Source organism: Mytilus edulis, chromosome 5, assembly GCF_963676685.1.
Source record: "Mytilus edulis chromosome 5, xbMytEdul2.2, whole genome shotgun sequence".
NCBI classification, from domain to species: domain Eukaryota; kingdom Metazoa; phylum Mollusca; class Bivalvia; order Mytilida; family Mytilidae; genus Mytilus; species Mytilus edulis.
The window spans coordinates 59,986,345-60,004,842 of NC_092348.1; the positions used below are offsets into that span (position 1 = coordinate 59,986,345).

An 18,498-nucleotide genomic window follows, 5' to 3' on the forward strand; every position below is an offset into this window, starting at 1 on the left:
GATGAGGATAAGTATAGTAGTTTGTCCTGAACATGCATGAACTATTTGCCACTGGATGTTAATCAACCAACAATAAATCAATAATGTAGTCTCTTTTCCTTTCGTATTTGTAGATACCTGTATGTACAATGGCGTACCTTTCAAACAAGGACAGACATGGGATGATGGATGTGATCTTAAATGTGTATGTGAAAATGGAAAGACAGGGTTCTACAGATGTTCAGACAGGTAAATAATCAGCAAGTATAACAGTGAAATGGTTTACTCGTTCATAAAAAAAGATAATAGGATTGACCTAATATATTTAACAATGCAACATCTACCATCAACAAGAAAAATAAACAACAAAGCATGGTTTAGATAGACTAACTCTGTATAGGCACAATTTGTGTAGGGGTAAAACCAGTTTGAATTGTACAGAAACTACCTATTGGGCTTCCTAGACCACAAAAAAACCCAATGCAAACAATAAATTTATCTGCACAGTCCAGATACCAATTGGATTACTATTGAAGTGAACAAAAAATTACAAATAGCACATAATTATAAGTTATGTTTACTATCTTTTGTTGTAAGTTGTTGTTTTATTTTATATTAAAAATTTTAAAGTATACTCCTCATCTCATTTTTAACCGGATTTTTGTGACAAAAATGTCGGTTATTGATTTGGGGATGTACGGCGGGCGGGCGGTCGGTCGGGCGGGCGGGCGGGCGGGCGTCATCAAATGTTGTCCGTGCATTAACTCATGAACCGTTCAACCAAAGCTTTTAAAATTTTAATATGTTGTTACTGACAACTAAATGAAGGTCAAGTTCAATAACGGCGATTTTGACTTTTACCGTTCAGGAGTTATGGTTCTTGAAAGATTGAAAAATGGAGTTTCCAGTCGTGTCCGTGCATTTACGCATGAACTGTTCTACCTAAGCTTCCGAAATTTTAATATGTTGGTACTGATGACAAAATGGAGGTCAAGTTCAATAATGGCGATTTTGACTTTTACCGTTCAGGAGTTATGGTTCTTGAAAGATTGAAAAATGGTGTTTCCAGTCGTGTCCGTGCATTTATGCATGAACTGTTTTACCAAAGCTTCCCAAATTTTAATATGTTGTTACTGATGACAAAATAGAGGTCAAGTTCAATAATGACGATTTTGACTTTTACCGTTCAGGAGTTATGGTTCTTGAAAGATTGAAAAATGGTGTTTCCAGTTGTGTTCGTGCATTTTCTCATGAACCATTCAACCAAAGCTTTTGAAATTTTTATATGTTGTTACTGATGGCAAATTAGAGGTCAAGTTCAATAATGACAATTTTTACTTTTACCGTTCAGGAGTTATGGTTCTTGAAAGATTGTGAAATGGCGTTTCAATTCACGTTGTTGCATTTACTCATGAACCATTCAATCTAAGCTTTTCAAATTTTAAGATGTTGATACTGATGACAAAATGGAGGTCAAATTTGATATTGACGATTTTCACTTTCACCATTCATCAGTAATGGTTCTTGTGATATTGCCAGGACACAAATAAATATTAATAAATCCGGTTTGCTGTCGTTGTGACAGCCTCTTGTATTCTTATTTTCTTAAAAGTTTAAGCATTTTGACTAAGAGTTTCTGTGAACCAAGAAATTGAAATTGACGATTAAAAACAAATTTGGAATTTATATGTGTATTGATATATTGAAAACCTATGTTAAGATTGAATCAAAAAGTTTTTTTCTCTGAAGCATGTTTGAAAAGCCAATAATTGAAATTGAAATGTTCCTAGAGGAATGTACGAATTTATAGTTATCATTTGAATTTATTTTTTAGATGTGCTAAATACCCAAGTGTACCTCAAGGATGTGTTTTAGTTACCGATCCATCAGACAGCTGCTGTCGTGTACCAAGCTGTAGTCCTCAGACACCACAACCAGGACAAACACCTTCACTTGGTCCAGGAATGACACCAAATCCTAACCCAACACTGGTACCCCCAATGATACCTAATGTACCAGCTGTTATTATTGGTGTGGGGGTGACACCAACACCACGTCCAGGAATGCCAACCCCTGCTACAAACAGTCCACCAATTCCAGTCTGTATGTACAAGGGAGTGACTTACACTCAAGGACAGAAATTCGATGACGGATGCGATCTTCATTGTGAATGTTTTGATGCCGTCAACGGAAGATATAAGTGTACAAAACGGTATGTAATATATATTGTTAACTATTATAAAATTTATAGAATATTTTAAAATTTTATATATAAAGACATATGAAAACAAATGTTTTTTTTAATTTTTCAAATTTTTTCACTACATTCTAGGTAAATTTAGAAAAATCTTTCAAAAGTGTAATTTAGTGAAACCATACATTAGATTTCTTACTGGACTGTCACATAAACATTGTGGACCTAGTTTTGTGTGAACTTGATTATGCTGTTTTGTTTGCATAGTATAAATTAACTTGTACATCCAAAAGTTGAAATAATAATGGATAACTGTGATAACAAGATAATTGTTAAAACCTATTTTTGAAATTTTGAAATTTTTGCTAATATAGTTATCTCCCCTGAACACAATTTGTCATATATGACTATTTTATTTTTCAGTTGTCAGACCTATGTCAATCTACCTGTTAACTGCAGACTATCTGTTGATCCAAATGATGCCTGCTGTAAGATTGCCACCTGTGCTCCAACACCTGCACCAAACATGACACCTAATCCTATGAATACTCTGGTTCCAAACCCAGGAAATACTGGTGGCCCAACTATTGCACCAAATCTTAAGACTACTCTTGTACCAAACCCCTACACTGGAGTACCAACTTTAGCACCACAACCTAAAAGTAAGTCCTCATTAAGTAATTATTCATTTAGTTTTTTCATTTTCGTACTCATTTACTTTTAAATGTAATGGCATATCATACAATATTCCTGAATATAATTGAAACATGTTTTGTGGGATCTCAACACCCTTCTATACCTCTAGCCAAAAATGTGTTCAGTATACACAAGAGTTTATATTTAATTTGTCTCTTAGTTATAAATGCTTTGCTAAACCAGTTCCAATGCATGTATTAAAAGGACAAATATTTTACAATCTGTCTTTTTTGTAGATGTCTGTGTAATGAAAGGTCGTCAGTATACTCAAGGTCAGACTTGGTATGATGGCTGTGACAAGATATGTGTCTGTGAAGACGGTCAAACTGGATTCTATAGATGTAGCGACAGGTAATATTAATTTTACAGCAAGAGCCAGTCATCTGTGCATCAATTTTCTTGAAAATCAATTTTTCTATTCTGAAAAAAAAGAATAAACTATTTGCTGTTGAATTCAAAGTTGTTGAATGAAAAAAAATCTTCTGGTAACTTTATCTGAGATTTACCTGATGTCAGCTTATCAATTTGGTTTCAATAGTTGTCAATTTTTTTTTAATGTTTTATACATGATCGGTAACCTAGAAGTTAATGGGAAAAGGATTACAATACATCTGTATAAAAATAAGTATATGCAAAGTAGAAAAAAGTTTTGAAAATTTGGATAAAACTCAAAATTGCTGAAAAATTGTATTCCTGAAAAGGATAATCTGTTTTATTTATATGTTAATGCTTATTTTACTTCCTAGCTGTTTTTTTTTTCTTCAATTGTTTAAAAAAAAAGAAAATTTTGATAAAAGGTATATATATTTTTTTTTTATCAGATGTCGATCATACAAGAATGTTCCTCCTACCTGTACCATGGTACCAGATCCAAAAGACCCACAATGTTGTCAACTTCCTCAATGTATCCCAGGAGTCAACGGTTACCCAACCCCCGTACCACAAGTCACACCACGTCCAGGAATGACTCAGCCACCACAGCTTGTGACAGGACAGCCATTAGGTAGTGTAACAGGATTTGCACCAAGCCCTACACCAACACCTATGATTACTCTAGCACCTATTCCAGGCCAGCCAACACCATCCAGACAACCCACACCAGCTCCTAAAAGTAGGTTATAGTTACACCAGCATTTATTAAAGTGTGCAGTAATGTTCTTGCTTATGATCACTTCAGTTTCATTTTTTATCAGAGAATCTTAAGCATGTGTTATGTATTGAGGATTTTTCTGTTAATTCAGAAATTATTGTGGAATTTATTATTACGATCTTTGAAAATTAATTATTTTGATTTCAGATAAATCAAAAATTGAAATTGTCTAGTCATCATTATAAATATCTAATCTGATTAAATAACCTGAATGTTTTTCCATGAAAATTGTAATAGTCATTATGATAATTAATAAGTAAAATGATTATATTTTAGTGGTATGTGTATACAAGGGTAAAGCTTATGGACAAGGTCAGAGATGGCAGGATGGATGTGACTACAACTGTGAATGTACTGATGGTATGACAGGACATTATGAATGTACTGAAAGGTAATAAAATGGAGTCACTAATGTCCTACTGTGGATTCATTAATTTTCGCAGATTTAGAAAAACTTGTATTTTTGTGGATATTTAATTTCGTGTTTTGCCAAAGTCTGCATACAACCTTATAGTGGGGTCTCATTGGGGCGTTCCAATCCTTACTGTTTTGTCAGATTCCCGTATCCGGCTTACACTATGTACGTAACCAATTTTCTTTTTTTTGTCATTTTCCGGGTCCTGCTAGACCTCATTTCTCGTTTTCACGACACAATAATTTGACTTTCACGTGTCACGCTTACAAAAAATCGGCAATCCTGCGTCACGCTTAGACCCCAATGAGACCCACTTATAGTTTACTGTGCTATTTATTGAGCACTCAAATTCTTGATTCACCTGTACCAATGAAATCCATGAAAAATGACATTTAACGAATAATAAAGAATCTACAGTATTAAAAGACTCAATTATACTATTCAATGACACAATAATTTTAATCCAGTAGAAATATTTTGTGATAATTCTTGATTTATGAAATGAAGTAGCAACTATAGGTCTCTAATTCACATTCAACAATGAGTAAAAACATTATTTATAAATATTTCAGAAAATGCTGCATACAAATTAAAATACATGTACAAAAAATATAATTGCACATTTATGTGTTTTGCTAAATCTATCCAGTTACCATTTTTGCAATGGTGAGTAATAAAAACATTGAATAACTTTTGCAATATAAAGAGATTAATACATGTGTAATTTACAATTCTTTTAGAAGCTTGTGTACCAATACTGGGTACTGAAACATTGCCAAGAATTGTGAATTTTCAATATTATATTAAGAGATTAAAACATGTGTGTTTCCTATTCTTTTAGATGCCCATCTTATCCAGCTATTCCTCAATATTGTACCCTGGAGACCGATCCTAAAGATTTCTGTTGTCAGAGACCAGTTTGTAACTATGATAAACCAGTCATCATACCAACACCAGGACCAAACAAACCAGTCACATTAGCTCCTATACCAGGACAACCCACATTGGTACCTACACCAGGACAGCCTGGTACCCAGACAACACAAGCACCTGTTCTAGGTAAGATAAAATTTATACACCTATTATGTGCGTAGGGATGGGTATATTAAAATAGTGTACAACAGCATCAAAATTAAATATAGATTAATATTAACTAATTGATAAAAATTATATTTTGACAAAAATTTCTGACATCAGTATGAATTGACCATTCCTGAAGTTCAAACATTTATGCGAAGAGGACATGGTTTGGTTATAAAAAAGTATTCTGTTAACTTAAAATTTTAAAACTTAATTACAATACATCAAACCCTAGTGGTTGTCTTTAACCTAAATAAGTTGAATTCATTTCACAAAATTTGGTATCATGTCACATTTGAAGCTAAAGGTGGCACCAAACAAACACATTGATTAGAATTAATTAATTTTTGGCATGTTTGATTTTCATAAAATTTTGACAAAATATTTACTTTGACCCTTTAACAAAAAAATAAAAATTTCAAAAAAATTGAACCATACTTTATCAGATAAATTTCATTGGACATATGGCAGTTTGACAAAAAACAAAAGCTTAATATTTCCCTTACAGTAGAATGTGATAAACACGCTCAGCTGATCTTTACAGAGTTATCTCCCTGTTGTGTTAGGAAAATAACTCCATTCAAAAATAAAAGTATTTTGCAAAACAGTTTACTTATTATATCTTTATTACAGCATTCTGTATATACCAAGGTGTAGCATATAAACAAGGACAGACCTGGCAAGTCGGTTGTGACAAGAATTGTAGATGTGATGATGCTTCCAGAAATATTTACAACTGCATGGATAGGTATGGATCCCTTCTTGTCTGAATTTGTACAAATGTAATGTGTAACAATTTTTGTTGTTATTTTATGTTGAAAGAAACCTTATCACTGGGTTTTTTGGCCCTTACATGATTTAGTAATTTTATTAAAAATGTTGATGCAAAAAATGACGTCATTTGGGTCAAATATTGTAGAATCCCTTACAAGTTTCATTGATTACAACAGGGGTATAAAAGAACCTTGTTTATTGAGGGTCAAGTCTCACACAGTCAGTCAAAATTATAAAAAAAAACATGATAAATAGGTCATTGTAGACTGCATGAGTTACTTTTTTTACCCGGTCTTTTAACTTATAGGTTTTGATTCATCCTTTTTTTATGAAAATAATGAGACATGGTATGATTGTCTATAAGACAACTATCCACCAAATTTCAAATGAAGTTGATATAAGTAATAAGCTGTTTCTTGATTGAAGTTAATTCTTCAAGCTGATATTAAAATATTATTTCAATATTTTAGATGCCCAAGTTACCAGTTACAACCAGGATGCAGTTACGTAACAGACCCAGCAGATCCATGTTGTCAAGTACCCAGATGTCTCTCTACTCCTACACCTAAACCATATCTTACTCCAGGACCAGGACAACCAGGACAACCCACACCACAACCAGGACAACCCACAATGCAACCAGGACTTAACCCCACCATTGGACCTAACTTCACACCTACTGTCACACCCTACCCACAACCTCTGGGTGTTACAGGGTCTGTCATTGGAAAACCACAAGTACCAAGTCTCCGAGGTAAGATTGCTGATCTCTGGTTAGTGGTTATGTTTTACAAAAAACAGGGGTCTCTGTCATGAAACTTTACTCAATACCCAGGGTACAAGATTTGTGCTGGAATACAAAATCCAGTATTTTGATTGGTTGATTTCTGAGTCTAAGTACTTCAATTGTGCTCAAAAGTTTTACCTCACAGGACCAGATTTTGACAAGTTTTGATTATTTGGGATCCATTTATCCAATTTATGATTACTTAAAATTCAGCAATTATTCTATAAATGTTTTATTGCAATAGTTGGATAATCGACACAAATAAAAGTTTAAATTATTGCGATATTAGAAAATGGTGCATCCAAATAATGCTATCAAATTTTAATTTTTTTAATTTAATTATCAATTTTTGCAATAATAAAGACATGACAAAGACTTCTGAATTTGCAGAATATGAAAAGTAGACATAATTCATGACTGAATTTTGTAATTTTCTGTAATAATTAAAACCTTTACTCTGAATCAGTATGACTGCAGATCATCAGTTTTTTTGTTTGCTTACAGCTGACCTTTCATGTCTTGCTTATGATATCCTGAATTGTTTCACTTGAATGATGATATTTTTACAGGAACATGTGAATACATGGGTAAACAATACACCACAGGCCAAAAATGGGACGATGGTTGTAGATACCACTGTGTATGTACTGATGGAATGAGTGGTCAGTACAAATGTGACGAAAGGTGAGTTCTCTTCTTGAAAACCACTGAACCATGTTAGGACTATTCCATTTAAAGGTATGTGGGAGGGTAGGAAGGGAAGTTTGATTATTGATTGTGGGTTGACATGGGTCTTTTTTCAGTATGTTTATAAACATGCAAAATTTTCTAAAAAATGGTTCTTGGTTCCAGGGATATTTTGAAGGTCCCTTCTTAACCTCCCACATACATTTTAAGGGAAAAGGCCTTAAATATAGTAAACTGAGCAGGACAAAAATGTTCCTATTGCCATTATCTATTAAATTAGCTAGTAAATCAATCAAATGTTTTAGTCAAATGATATTGGATGTATGGCCTTAGTTGAGATTATTTTGCTAGTTTAAGGATTTTCTTTTATGTGTGTAAAAAATGAAGTTGAAAGTCTTTAGAATTTAGTATTAATGGCTCTCTTCAGGTATACACATTTCCCCCTTTAGTTAAAACTGAATGCCACAATGTAACCAAGAGTGGTGAAAGTGGCATTAAACACCAATATTTATAATCCACCAGATTTTAATATCAAAAGTCAACAACAGCAGCATTTCAACACACATGAATTAAATCTGTCAGAATTAGTCATAAATATATTGTTTTAATTGTTTAATTTCAGATGCCCAAGATACCCACAGATCCCATCATACTGTGTTTTGGTACAGGATAAGAACGATCAGTGTTGTAAAGTTCCATCATGCAGTATCTTAGCACCAACACCAAATCCACCATTCAGCCCATCACCAAAACCAGGACAGCCCACTTTAGTACCAGGCATGGGAACCACATTGTCACCAATTATGACTCCACCAACACAAGCTCCACAACCTGTTGTTAAAGGTGAGTTGTAATGTCTCCTGCAAGATGTTGTTATCTATTGAGAAATGATTAAAAGGTGTATTTGTTTTCAAAGCTAATAACGCTACATGCTTTGTATTCGTATAAAAATTAATAGTTTTTACTAATGATAAAAAAGAGCCTTGAATAATATATGTAACATTGCTATGAAGTCCTGACAGTGAATTAATAAATGTTTTTTTCATCTTATCCCGACTGTTAAAAATATTTTAGGTTTGAATATATTGATCTCGGAATTTTTATGAATTGTCCCATTTGGTCCTTTTTTGGGACATTTTATCAAAAGTCAAGTCGTTTGGGAATGAAATGAATACTTATTTTATCTTTGCTTTTAAGGTGTCATTTAACAGGAACCTAGGGATCAATGGTATTTTTTGTCTTTTAGATGTTTGTATCATGAGTGGAAAAGCTTACACTCAAGGACAGAAATGGGACGATGGATGTGACAGACTTTGTGTTTGTGACGATGGTAAAACTGGACATTACTCATGTAAACAAAGGTCAGTTTGGACTTTATTTACATTTATTATAAAATTGAGAATGGAAATCGGGAATGTGTCAAAGAGACAATGTTTATTTTTTTGAACTTTTTTATCAATAAATATTTTCGTAAAAAAAAATTATTGGTTATTTATTACCAGTATTTATTTAGTTTTTTTTTTAAATAGTAAGACATACAATAAAATTCTTCTGAAATCATTATAAATAGCAATTGTTCTGAAGGTCTACATCATTTAAAAATAGAGAAAGAAAAAAGAAAAAAACTGGTTAATATTTCACATGTTTAAACTTTTTTAACAAGAATAACTTGCTTAATTGGTTTTATTTAATTCCTTGTTTAGATGTCCAACCTACACAAACATCTCACCAACATGTATAATGGTAGCTGATCCATCAGACCCTGTCTGCTGCAAGATCCCACAATGCACCAATCCAAACAATTCCACCATTCCACCAGGAGTATTTGGACAAGTCACCGGACTCAACCCAACACCAATGCCTAACTTGCAACCAACACCAGGAGGAATGAACACACCAGTGCCACAGCCAAATCTTAACCCCACACCATACCCAGGAGGCACCTATGCACCAGGCATGATTCCATCACAGATTCCAACACTTGTACCAAATCCAAATTTGACACCAAACCCTAATCCAACTCCAATGCCACAACCAAGTAAGTTTGTATTTGAAAACTGTGCTCATTATTTACTTATCAAACAACTTGGAATTGCATCATTGAAAATTTCACAAAATATCAATAAACTCATCATAGATACCAGGATTGAAGTTTTCTATTTGCTTAAAAAGGCCCAATAAAGTATGAAGTTGGAGAACATTGAGGACAACAAATTACTATCATTCTGTCAAGATGGTTTATTTGTTGATTTTAATTTTTGGTCCTAGTGAAAACGTAACATATACATGGTTTTTTTTTAATTTGTTTTTTGTAAAAAAACAACTCAAAATTTAAAAAATAAAAAAAGTCATTTAAGTGTGTGTTAAAATTCCTAATTTTGATTTACTAACATGACTAAGGAATCAATCAAAAAATATAGTCCATGAATGATTTAGTTTCATTATGAGCTAAATGTGTTTTTTTTTAAATTTGTTTACAGAAGTGTGCGTCTACAATGGCCAACAATATACCCAGGGACAAAGATGGCGAGACGGTTGTAAATATAACTGTGTATGTGAAAATGGCATGACTGGAAAATACACATGTACTGATATGTAAGTACAATTACAAAGATGTCTTATTAATTTTGATTAAGTTTGATTTTATGTTGGGTGATATAACTGGGTAAATTTAGACTCTCAACAATTTTTTGGGGTAAAGATTTCATGCAATCAAAATCCTTATTTGGCTGGCTTGAAAGTTAGTAAGACTTTATCACTACTTTTGACATATGCAAAACATAGCGCATTATTAGGCACACATTCTACACATCTTATCCAAGAACATTTCAACAAACTGTATCAATGAACATAAACTCAGATATTCTCAGACAAAAGTTTTCAAGAAAATTACTTAAATTTTGCATTGTGCATTTATCTAGTATCTGTTGAAAAAATATTAATTGTTAAAGCAATATTTTAAATGGGAGTTATCTTCCTTTGTCCATCAAAAACTAATGGATTAAATTGTTCCAGTGGGATCAGAATGAAAGTAAGAGTTAAGTTTTAATCCTGACATCTGTTTTCTATCTAAATGATTCTGTTCATCAACTGTTTTACATAAGCAGTTTATTTACTGTCTCAAATATACATTTACCTAGCTTCACTACACAGTTGCTAGATAAACTCTATTTGTGACAGTAAAATCTACGTTTTACGATGGCCAAGCTTAAAATGCAGTAAAGTTATCTCTGAAATTTCATTGCAATTTGATAAAGAAAATTGGAAAGAAAATATGTTCTGAACAATGAAACATAAAAAATATGCCTGTTTTCAATTTTTGATTTAATATTTTCAGATGTGCAAGATACCCACCACTACCAGCCAACTGTAGAATGGTTTATGATGCTTCAAATCCATGTTGTAAGAAACCAGATTGCTCCAACCCAACACCAAACCCTCTGAACCCATCACCAGGACCTAATGCTACTCCTAATCCACTACCAACATTGGCTCCAAAACTTGGTAATATAAATATCAGAATTTTGACTTAGTGCATAAATAATTTGTTTGATAAGAAAAGGTGTTATGATTGCTAATGAGGCAACTCTCCACCAGAGACCAAATGATACAGAATTTAGAAACTATAGGGCATGGTAGTGCATTCAACAATGAGCAAAGCCACTACTGCATAGCAATCTATGAAAGGCCCACAAATGACATATGAATAAGTTCATTGGTGTAAACTCCCCAGGTGTAAAAGGGTGCCATTGATTGTTTTCTCTAAAAAAAAATCATCAAAAGAATTTTGAGAACATGGTCCAATCTCTTTCTTTTCCCTCTTTAAACATGTAGCTGCTTGTCCAGTTAAAAAAAAACAAATTCAAGGAAATGTTTATGTCTGCAAATATTCTAGTGAAGCTACTCACATTTTGTTTTATAATGTTTGAATTTTTTATTTCAGATTTTATTGGCCATATTGCAGCAACCATTTGATTTTATTGGGGGGTGGGGGGAGGGGCTATGGATTTTTTTGGAAAAAAAAGTTTGTTTCCAGTTTTTGGAGAAAAAATAATTTGTTTTTGACCCTGAGAAAAAAAAATTGTTTGTTTCACACTCAGCTGCCACTACATGTAATGCTAAAATTGAAAGAAAAAAATTGTTTTCGACTTGACGCTAAAAAAAAAGATTGCTTTTCGCCAAAGGCGAAAAAAAAGTTTGTCCAGAAAAAAATCCATAGCCCCCCCCCCAGAAAATCAAATGGTTGCTGCCTAAGTTATTAAATGATACAATATCATAGATAATTAAATATGAAATGGGTTCTAAAAGATATTCTGCCATTACTTATGAAAAGATTGTCTCCCTTGTCATCATTAAATCAAAAAGCAATGGAAAAAAACTTGACAATAAATTGTCTCTCATGTTATTTATTCAGATTGTGTATAAACACACGAATAATATTAATGTATGCCTATGATTTCAGAGTTCTGTATTTACAATGGTATACCCTACAGGCAGGGACAGAGTTGGCAAGACGGCTGTAGTAAGGTCTGTAGATGTGAAGATGCTGCTGCTAAACAAGTCACATGTAATGACAGGTAGGATCTAGATTCTTTATTGTCAGCGTCAAGGGGGGTAATTCTTGGGTTTTATGTAGTCTTGTATGGTCAAGCAAGGCAATAATTCAAAGTTTGAAAAAAATACATTTTATTTTCATTTCTGTCAAATACTATAGAGTTTTTTTCTGTTGAGCTGATCATTTGACACTTTGCATGATGTATTAGGTTAACAGAGATAGTCCCTTCTGTAATAATGACAAAAATAGGAAAAGTTCGTGATTTTAACATTTTTATGACAAACATTTTAGGAAAAATTTGAGAAAAAATGTGAATAAATTTATCAGAGACATTCAATGATGTCCAATTAGAACTTAATTCTAAAGGACAAAACATTAAGGTAGACTGTCTAAGACCCTGTACTTTTCCTTTTTTAAGATGTTCAACATACCCACAACTTCAACCTGGATGTACATACATCACTGACCCAAGTGACCCCTGTTGTCAAGTACCTAGATGTGTACCAACCACCAATACTTCTGTTGTTGTCACTGGACCAAAGGGTACCATTGATGGATCTAATATTGTTAAACCAAATCAACCAAACACAGGAATTACTGGTAGATCTAGTAAGTTATTGGGATTTAAATTTGGGTCAATATGCACAATTCATTTCAGGTAAGAAATGATGTTTGCCATTTGTTCTATTCCTCTTTGCATTTCAGAAACATGGATATTTATGATGGCTCATTTCGAAGCTGAGACATTTTCATGTGTTTAATTTTCACAATACGAAAAGGAGATTTTATTACATATTTACGATTAAAAAACAAATATCTTGATTTCAGCTGCAACTCTTTTCTAAATGTTGGCTGAACAAACCAATACTACCCCTTACAGTCTATGTCAAAATATTTTATAGATACTAGCCAAAAACTCATTTTAAGAAAATACTTCTACTAGGTGTATGACAGAATTTTCACTAGTCATCACCATTTTTTACTAGACACAGGCTAAAACTTTGATAATTCCAGTATTGGAAGTTTACTATTGAGGACCTATAATTATATAAATTCTGATGTAAATATATTTTGTATGAAAAGATTATTATTCTGTTATTTCAGACGTATGTTTGTATAATGGTAAGATTTATACCCAGGGTCAACAATGGGATGATGGCTGTTCCTACCGCTGTGTGTGTCTCGATGCTTCAACAGGACATTATCAATGTACAGAGAGGTCAGTGTATAATCTTTAACTTAGTCTTAAGATACATTTGGCCATTGCCATTGGCTTTCTAAAGTTTCTGTATTTTTCTTCTCAACTACATGGTAGACATTTTTACTTTCACAATCATTTTAGATGTTATAGATGGAATGTCATTAACAATATCTTTAAGACGTCTATTGTTTAAGGATGCCAGAGGAGTAGAAATTCAGGATTTATTTCACATGTGAAACTTATGTCTTTTGTTAATGAAGTGTCCTTCCATGTGTCTTTCAATCACAAATTATCTCATATGAGTTAATGCTGTGGATAGGTATGAAGACCTTTTCTGTAATCTAACTTTAAAACCCCTTTCGACTCGACTTGTTGGAGATTGGATATCTTGATGTTGTAGTGGGTCTCATTAGGGTCTAAGCCTGACGCGGGATTGCCGATTTTTCGTAGGGGTGACACGGGAAAGTCAAATTATTGTGCTGTGAAATAGGGAATTAAGGTCTAGCGGGACACAGGTAATTACAAAAAAATGAGAATTGCTTAGGTACATAGTATAAGCGGGATACGGGAATCTGACAAAACAGTAAGCGGGATACGGGATCAGAACCCCCCAATGAGACCCCCATTGTAAACAAAAATTTAATGTTTTCTTTTCAGATGTTTCAAGGTACCCAAGCTTCCACCATACTGTACTATGATCAGTGATCCAAAAGATCAGTGTTGTCAACTTCCTTACTGCCAGAACCCACAACCAACACCTAATCCAAACATGCAACCCACACCAGGAGTTACACTTGTACCAAACCCTAACAATGTACCAACAATAGCACCTAAACCAAAGAGTAAGTTTTACTTCCAGATGGAAAAATTAAGATTGGTTGCACTAATTTTGTTTTTTTAATAAAAAAACGTGAAAAAAATAAATTTTGTGCTTATATCTCATATCACTCTCTAAATTTTTCTACATTTCACTTTGGAATTGGAATGGATTTAAACTTTACATTTGCTTGTATTGTATAGGTTAGCTTTTTGTTGTTTTTTCAATTGCTGCTGTCATTATGATGTACTTTAGAATTGTTATGAATTGGAATTTATTTTCTGACTGATTTTATCTTCTCCATGCAATTGCCAGATAAATATATGAATAATTGGTCTATAAATAAGAAAAGTTTCTAAAGGCCAGCTGAAGCCTTCCTCTGAGTGGGGGATTTTCCTCCCTGTGTTGAAGACCCATTGGCGCCCTATGGCTGTTTTCTGCTCTTTGGTCAAGTTGTTGTCTCTTTGACACATTCCCTATTTCAATTCTCAATTCATGATACTTTTATGCATTTATAACTTTTGTAGATGTATGTGTGTACAAAGGAAACATGTATCAAGAAAACCAAGTTTGGTATGATGGATGTAATGCTAAATGTAGATGTGAGAACTCTAACACAGGATACTACAGGTGTCAAGAAAGGTAGGGTTTATAACATATTCTATCAAGATATTGCTGATATTAAAGGCTTTGCTCATTGTTGAAGGCAGTACAGTGACCTATATTTGTTAATTTCTGTTTCATTTGGTCTCTTATGAAAATCTGTCTCATTGTCAATCATACCACATCTTCTTTTTAATATCAGTAATTTTCATGAGATACTTCATTTGCACTTATAGATTATCGTTGATCATCTCAACGAGATTGATTTTCTCTCTTGAGCCAGTATGGCAAAAGCAAGAAAAGCCATCGAGTTGAGATGACCAATGATAATCTGTTTATCGTTATTTTACCAATGAAGACGTTGTCAATTTCATGTTAATTTCATTATCAACGCCATGTGCCTACTAAGTTTCTAGCGATAATTTAACATCTCAAGCGAGTAGCATGGTATGAAAAATTATCATAAAAAAAGATCAAAGGAAAATTGCACAAAATAGCGATAATTATAAGTTTTAGAATGACTAAATGAAGAATTTGAATATAGACAAAATAAATCAGTGACTCACCAGTACATTAATTCATTTAATTAGAATATCAGTTTTGTTTTGTCAAAAGTATAATATTTGTTAAATTTCAAATATTTAAAACACTTGGCAAGCATCAATTTTGAAATTTGAAAATTTAACTGTCAAGAGTGGATTAATATATCACACTCTACACAGTAGTAGAAATATAGATTACATAACTGTAACGAGTGTGTTACGATATTTCTTCTCTCGAGACAGTTGAATTTTAATATTTAAAGTGCAAGGCTTGCCAAGCTTTTTAAATAATCAAAATTTTGCTGTTAGGAAATTTAGAAGAAATCCGAATAATTCCACATCATAATTTAATTTTGTCCAATCATTTGCTGATAACAGATATTTCACTAGTGATGCGAAATATTTTCGCACACTACTCAGAAAACGTGAAAATAGCACAAATAATTGAATATTTCAGATGTGCAAGATACACTGCTATTCCATCAAGCTGCGTATTGGTAGCTGATCCTGCAGATCCAACATGTTGTAAGGTTCCAGAATGTCCTGTCGTACCAACCGGTGGACCCACACCAACACCAGGATTTATTCCAACCCCACTGACTCCTCAACCTGGTGTCCTTACAGGTCTTGCTCCAGTCATAACACCAACTCCAGGTATCACTCTTAGACCTCCTCAACTTGATGGAAGGACCACCGTAGCTCCTCAACCCAAAACAGGTATACTAAAAATCAAATTGGATTGATGAAATTTTTAGTTTGACCAATTGTCAACGCAGTATTTATTTGAGAGTGTGTTCTACTGTGGAAACAAGAAATCAAAAATGCATATAAATACAAATTTTCCTCAATCCAAGAAACAATGTACCTTTAAAAATATTTGAATCCACGGTATTCATTCAAAATTGAGTCTCATGAAATTTTTTATAAGTAATCTTAAAAATGAAATGTGAAATTTTTTGAAAGATGTTGAAATCAGTTTATTTTCAGATTTTCACCGTTTTCTATATGATTTTTTATAATGTACAAATACTTTATTCAACATTTTTATAATACCAATTACTTTGTGTTTAAACAGGATGTTCCTACAAAGGAGTTGTTTACCAGAAGGGTGCCCAATGGGATGACGGATGTACATATGAATGTGAATGTTTGGATGATATGACTGGTCAATACAGATGTGTAGAAAAGTAGGTCACTGTTTCTCATTTGTAACCCTTAGTATTTGGCGGATATGACAAGACAATAAAGATATGTTGTACTCGAGCCTTATGTTTTAATTTTGTAAAACATTTAATAATTTGTGCTAAACATTAGATTAATACATTTGTACTTGATTTATTTCAATGTATCCCATTTACATGTTTTCATTTTTTTTAACAAATTTTTGTTTATGATTTTTTATAATGAGGACCTCAGAAAATATAAGTAAATGAATAACTGAGTAACCCTCTGAAATAATTTTGTTGTTTTTGTTACCAATTGAACATTATAGATTGTCAACAGAATTTTATTACAGATATAATATTATGTATTCCATTATAGGTGTTCTAAGTTCCCCAACTTGGATAGCAGATGTGTTCTCATTCAAGATCCACAAGAACCATGTTGTCAGAAACCATATTGTGATTTTGTCAATCCAACACCATTCCCCAACGGTATCCCAACACCAAGACCAAATAATGCTCCCACTCCACGACCAGGACAGAACACAGTTGTTCCAACACCAATGCCCTCCCCCACCCCGGGTAAATGTGTGTACAAAGGTGTGTTCTACTCCCAAGGACAAACATGGAATGATGGATGTGACTACTCGTGTCAGTGTGATGACGCCATGAATAACCGATACTCTTGTCATCAAAGGTAATTATATTTGTTAATCATGAAAATTGGCATCATCTTGTTGGCTGTTTTAGATTCTAAAGGACTGTGGGTAATTTCATTATTCCTTCCCACAAATTAGAATAATGTCACTGATTGGTTGAATTTCCTGAGTTTTTTTTTATGCCCCACCTACGATAGTTTTACAAAGGTGTGTTCTACTCCCAAGGACAAACATGGAATGATGGATGTGACTACTTATGTCAGTGTGATGATGCCATGAATAACCGATACTCTTGTCATCAAAGGTAATTATGTTTGAGGGGGATAGGACCTTTATCAGGACTCCGTTATCGGGTGTTTTTAAGCTCGGGATTTCTGGATTGAGCCTTTCGGGATCCGGGAATTCTTTTTCCTTGTGATGATTTTCGGTTTCACAAGTGTGTATTTTCCAGTAAAATGCTTATATTATGTCGTTGGCTAGCTCATTTATAAAAAACATATGACGTGAAAGTACGATCGGAACAGCCCAAACAATATATTCATATTTTACCACGGGTGTGTACTCAAAGCGTTTGAAGGACGTCATGTTAGAATTAACATTATGCTTCTTGTGAGGTAGAAATCTAGATATTTTTGAAAAGTTCAAATGCAGTGTTGTTGAAGTCTGAATGAAAATATCAGAGAAAGATATATAATAAAAATATTGTAATTAATAGGTTTTTATGCAGAGTGTGGCAAAACCATGAAAATACATTTTTTTCTCTGAAAATACAAACATTGGTATTTGCAAATATAAATAATAAAATTAGATGCCTGTTTCATTATAATACGTTATTCCGATTGGCTACACTGCAATCTCACGTTGTTCCTTAATCAACTTCATTACACAATAAAATTTATCATTCCTGATGACACTAGGTCCCACAATAAAGTGCACAGGTAAATTAAATAAAAACTTGATAAAAATCGTGTTTTCATGATCCTAGCTAAAAAATGTAATTACCGGTATAAGTATTGAATGCTTCTTTTTGTAACTTCATAGGGTTGTAAAAGTGTTGACCGTGCACACATTTTTAGAATGTGAAGAGCAGAGAAATGAATGTACTTCAGTCAATGCTTTTACACCCCAATGATGTAACAAAAAGAAGCTTTCAATTCTTAAATGAATTCACAGTATATTTAATTTATTGATGATTT

General features: G+C 33.1%; 1 protein-coding gene across 1 annotated transcript in view; it reads left to right on the forward strand.

The window, feature by feature from the left end:
- LOC139524107 (uncharacterized) overlaps window positions 1-18,498 on the forward strand; it is a 75,192-nt gene that overhangs the window by 37,571 nt on the left and 19,123 nt on the right. Inside the window, exons 34-56 of the mRNA XM_071318678.1 lie at window positions 114-228; window positions 1,814-2,191; window positions 2,597-2,835; window positions 3,106-3,220; window positions 3,691-3,980; window positions 4,296-4,410; window positions 5,276-5,493; window positions 6,148-6,262; window positions 6,759-7,042; window positions 7,645-7,759; window positions 8,385-8,605; window positions 9,009-9,123; window positions 9,466-9,800; window positions 10,243-10,357; window positions 11,100-11,266; window positions 12,225-12,339; window positions 12,736-12,926; window positions 13,422-13,536; window positions 14,176-14,360; window positions 14,863-14,977; window positions 15,938-16,197; window positions 16,556-16,667; window positions 17,023-17,340. Of these exons, the coding sequence (XP_071174779.1) occupies window positions 114-228; window positions 1,814-2,191; window positions 2,597-2,835; window positions 3,106-3,220; window positions 3,691-3,980; window positions 4,296-4,410; window positions 5,276-5,493; window positions 6,148-6,262; window positions 6,759-7,042; window positions 7,645-7,759; window positions 8,385-8,605; window positions 9,009-9,123; window positions 9,466-9,800; window positions 10,243-10,357; window positions 11,100-11,266; window positions 12,225-12,339; window positions 12,736-12,926; window positions 13,422-13,536; window positions 14,176-14,360; window positions 14,863-14,977; window positions 15,938-16,197; window positions 16,556-16,667; window positions 17,023-17,340 (4,348 nt within the window). The remainder of the gene's footprint in view (window positions 1-113; window positions 229-1,813; window positions 2,192-2,596; window positions 2,836-3,105; window positions 3,221-3,690; window positions 3,981-4,295; window positions 4,411-5,275; window positions 5,494-6,147; window positions 6,263-6,758; window positions 7,043-7,644; window positions 7,760-8,384; window positions 8,606-9,008; window positions 9,124-9,465; window positions 9,801-10,242; window positions 10,358-11,099; window positions 11,267-12,224; window positions 12,340-12,735; window positions 12,927-13,421; window positions 13,537-14,175; window positions 14,361-14,862; window positions 14,978-15,937; window positions 16,198-16,555; window positions 16,668-17,022; window positions 17,341-18,498) is intronic.